The sequence below is a fragment of the Microtus ochrogaster genome (assembly GCF_000317375.1).
Source record: "Microtus ochrogaster isolate Prairie Vole_2 chromosome 6 unlocalized genomic scaffold, MicOch1.0 chr6_random_2, whole genome shotgun sequence".
NCBI lineage: Eukaryota > Metazoa > Chordata > Mammalia > Rodentia > Cricetidae > Microtus > Microtus ochrogaster.
The window spans coordinates 2,079,330-2,083,630 of record NW_004949095.1 but is presented as its reverse complement, the minus strand read 5'-3'; the positions used below and the strand labels follow the sequence as shown (position 1 = coordinate 2,083,630).

Here is a 4,301-nt window from a genome sequence, read left to right as displayed (position 1 = left end):
CTGTGCTGTAACTGTGGAGACGGTAGTAACTGTGTGGAGACTGTGTAGTAACTGTAGAGACTGTAGTAACTGTGGAGACTGTGTAGTAACTGTGTAGTCCAGCAGATGTAAGATAGTCTGATGTTTGTGTTGCTGGCCAGATACACGGTCTGGGTAGCCCAGTGCTATATGTTAATTACTCACATTCGAATAAATTACTCACATTGGGAGGTTTCCTCTCTCTCTCCCCTCCCTGTCCTCTGAGACATTTTCACTTTGTAGCTCATTGGCCTGGAGCCTCCTGATCCTGCTGCCTCAATGCTAGGGTTATGGGCAGGAGCTACCTCAGCAGACCAAACAAAAGCAGTTTTTCTCAGAAAAATACACATTTGTCCCAGTAGAGTTTTGTTTTTTTTTTCTTGTTTTGTTTTTCGAAACAGGGTTTCTCTGTGGCTTTGGAGCCTGTCCAGGAACTAGCTCTGTAGACCAGGCTGGTCTCGAATTCACAGAGATCCGCCTGCCTCTGCCTCCCGAGTGCTGGGATTAAAGGCCCAGTAGAGTTTTGTGCCATTTATTTACCAGAAAATACTCTTCTCAGTTACATAATGCTTTTTGTGAACTTAACCACCTGAAATGACTGTGAAACTCCAAATGGGACTTTCTAGTATTCCTAGATACTAGTATATGGAAATATAACCAAGTAAATGTTACTTAAATTTTATTTCTTTTCCTACTGAATGGTCTTGTTCACGGTTTATTTTTAATTTTCCCCCTACATGTACAGCCACAAACAGGAAGCTGACGACATTGTCCGAGTGGCAAAGACAGCCAATGAGACTTCGGCTGAGGCCTATAATCTGCTTTTGAGGACCCTGGAAGGAGAGAATCAAACTGCATTTGAGATCGAAGAGCTTAATAGGAAGTGAGTGTCACTGGGAAGTGGCTCCCCAGCACCGTGGACTGGGGACTAGGCTCGTGTGTGAGGTTCATCACACTTTCAGAGTGGTGGAGTGGTTAGGGCAGGGGATGTGTGGCCCCTCCAGCTCTGCCTGCAGGCAATGGGAGCTAGACTGGCCACATACTTAAGAGGCTTTGTATACGAAGGCCGAAGGGAAGAGAAGTTAAAGTGGAGAAAATGTGCTGAGCTGCCGGCCTTTAAACGTCCAAAGTAAGAATGTATAAAATGTATCAATTGAGTATTTCGAATCTGAAAGATTAGGGACCAGAAGTGCTTGGGACATGTGTGTGTGTGTGTGTCTATATAATGACATTGTGAGTGAGACTCAAGTCTAAATACAAAGTTCATCCATGTTTGTGTATGTGTAGCCTGGCATTTACCTAGTATTTGTGGTGTGTCTGCCGTTTGATAGTAGCTATCACATGGAATCAGGTATGAACTTCTCCTGTTGTATTATCAGAGCTAGAAATGTTATAGAGCTGGAATTTGGGTTTTAGGGATGCCTGGTTTATATACGGTAAGCTAAATAGAACTGAAAAAATGAAATGTAACTTTTAGCTAGGGTTGTTATCAAAATGAGAGCATTGGGTACAGCACTAATATAAAACTATACCAGTTCTGTTCCACGCTCTACTTGCTACGCACTACAGAAACTAGACTGAAAATTTAAAAACACAATAATAGACAGAGACAGACAGACAGACAGGGCCACGGGGACATCCTTGATTCAAGAATGCCAAGAATGCCCACTTTATTGTGCTCAGGGGCAACTTATATAGGGCTCTGACCACGCCCCAGCTCTTGGGACCTTGCAGCTGCAGGCTGCTCAGAGCAGAGGAAAACAAGTTGTTTACAAGAAATTCAGGGTCTAGTGGTCCGCAGTCCCCAACATAGTTCCTTTTAGTTTTTTGGAGCTGTTGTCCCAGGGATAATAAGTAGATTGTATCTGATTAATATTAAGATGTTAAAAAAGCAGGTTTTGGTTTTTTAAATTGAATTACGTCATTTGTTCCTTAGGTATGAGCAAGCAAAGAACATCTCTCAGGACCTGGAGAAGCAGGCTGCTCGAGTCCATGAGGAAGCCAAGCGGGCGGGTGACAAAGCTGTAGAGATCTATGCCAGTGTGGCCCAGCTGACCCCTGTGGACTCCGAGGCGCTGGAGGTATGTGTGCAAAGACTGGCCACTGTAGTCCCTGACGCCCCTGTCCCTCTAGTCTGGGTAAGAGCCTGCCCTGCTTCTCCCTTCCAGACCTCCAGCTGGCTCACTGGTAAAGGTAAATTCTATTTTAATTATGCAAATGTAACTTAGTGAGATAAAGAACTATAGACATGAAGGATCAAGGGTTTCTTGGTAATAGGAATGCTTCCTCTAGATGTTTTGTATAAATTCAAACTGTGATGTATTTGAGTTAACTGAAGCAGAGTGTGGCTGGAGCCTTCCTAGGCCTGTGTAACAGGGACCTAGAGAGCAGCAAGAAGAGCGATCCTGCAAGAACTATAGCAGCATGCCCAGGGCAGGTAGAATATTCGGGAGTTGGTAGTGTTTTATTTCTTCTAACCATGGTTTCTCACCCGAAGCCCCCATATAAATATCTTTAATAACAAACTTGAAATTGACCAGCTTGTTTCCTGTATCTGTGTCAGCTGGTTTCCCAGGGTTTTGGTCTCTTCAGGTGCCTGATGTGACTGAGTCCATGTGTGTGCAATGTGAACTAGATGGGCTTGATATGATGGCAGACAGAGGGCCGCAGCTGTGGGAGGGGAGTAGGGAGAGTTGTGTGCAAGGGACTTGGAGGAAGATGTGTTTGAGCTGTGGCTGGCAGAGCTGTGGAAGCTAATCACAGTACAGGAGACCTTCGGAAATCACTAAAGTATACTTGGTTTTTAAAAAAGTCTGCAAACTCTTGACCTCTGCTGTCCTTCTGTCAATTGAGCCTTAAATCTCACAGTCCCTAAGCTTCCTTGTCATTTATTGTGATCATTGCTTACATGTTCGTCACAGAATGAAGCAAATAAAATCAAGAAGGAAGCTGCGGATCTGGACCATCTAATTGACCAAAAGCTGAAGGACTATGAGGACCTTCGGGAAGATATGAGAGGGAAGGAAAATGAAGTAAAGAACCTTCTAGAGAAGGGAAAAGCTGAGCAGCAGGTTGGTTTGATTTGCCACTGGCATTTCTGGAGGCAACAATTTAAACGACTCAAGGGTGAGCCACACCTAGTGTGCGGCCTTTGTGTGTGCTTCCGTCCCTAAGCTGTGGCTGTGAGGGGCTTGTCTGTGAGAGGGAAAGGCCGGCCCAGAAAGGTTTGTCCTCTGACCTGCCATGCATTTGCAGACGGCCGACCAACTCCTAGCTCGAGCTGACGCTGCCAAGGCTCTTGCTGAAGAGGCTGCTAAAAAGGGACGAAATACCTTACAAGAAGCCAATGACATTCTCAACAACCTCAAAGGTATGAGAGGGTCAGGCAGCAGCAGCGTCTCTGCCTATCCTCCGCAGAGGCGGTCACTGAGTCACTTTTCCATTTGTATTTAGCATGATTCCCGCTAAACATAACAGTGTGCTAAATCCTATACACCGACTACTTCGATCCAGTAGTTAACCATGGTCTTCTACCATACTTGGTTTAACCTCCATAGTGTGTATGTGTGTGTGCGCGCATGCGCGTGCGTGTGTGCGTGTGTGTGCACGCACATGCATGTGTAGACCTCAAGTTGATTCCAGGTTTCTCCTTAATGGGTCTTCTATTTATTGAAGCAGGATCTCTTGGCAAATCTGGAGCTCGAGTATTTGAAAGAAAAATCAGAGTGCCTCTGTCATTTTACCCTGGCATTCTTCAGTCTGCAAACAAAGAGCCATGTGTAGGAGGGTGGTCTCGCGTTAGACTAACTCGCGTCCCCACAGTCCGCCTGCTTAGCTGACCTTCAGTGATAAACAGAGACTATCTTTTTTTTTTTTTTTTCCACCACTGATATCTAATTCTTTGTCTTGGAGAAGCACACCCATCTGGTTCACTGAGGGGTCGATTCGTGTTTGGTGGTAATAATCACAGGTTCTATAAGCATAAGAGTTGCAAGTGTAGCTTTGGTGTCAGGGTCTGTTTGAACCCCTATCCACAGATTAGCCTTTTGGATTGCTGGTTTCCCATTTGTCAGCAGAGTGTCATACTGCACCCGACACACAGTAGACCCCGAAGACACTGGCTGAAGCAGTGGTGTGCCGGGCCTACATGGCAGTGGCTTTTCAAATAGGAACTCTACTCAGAAGCGGATGTGCAGGCCTGTGACTGGTCCTGAACCCTTCTGCACAGGGATAGGTGTGTTCTGTCCTCGTGAACCCTCTGCACAGGGATAGGTGTGTTCTGT

The 4,301-nt window shown here is 45.6% G+C and overlaps 1 protein-coding gene across 1 annotated transcript in view; it reads left to right on the top strand.

Moving 5' to 3' along the window:
- Positions 1 to 4,301, top strand: part of Lamc1 (laminin subunit gamma 1) — a 120,841-nt gene that overhangs the window by 107,763 nt on the left and 8,777 nt on the right. The window contains exons 21-24 of the mRNA XM_005363873.3: positions 764 to 901; positions 1,955 to 2,099; positions 2,940 to 3,089; positions 3,274 to 3,388. Of these exons, the coding sequence (XP_005363930.1) occupies positions 764 to 901; positions 1,955 to 2,099; positions 2,940 to 3,089; positions 3,274 to 3,388 (548 nt within the window). The remainder of the gene's footprint in view (positions 1 to 763; positions 902 to 1,954; positions 2,100 to 2,939; positions 3,090 to 3,273; positions 3,389 to 4,301) is intronic.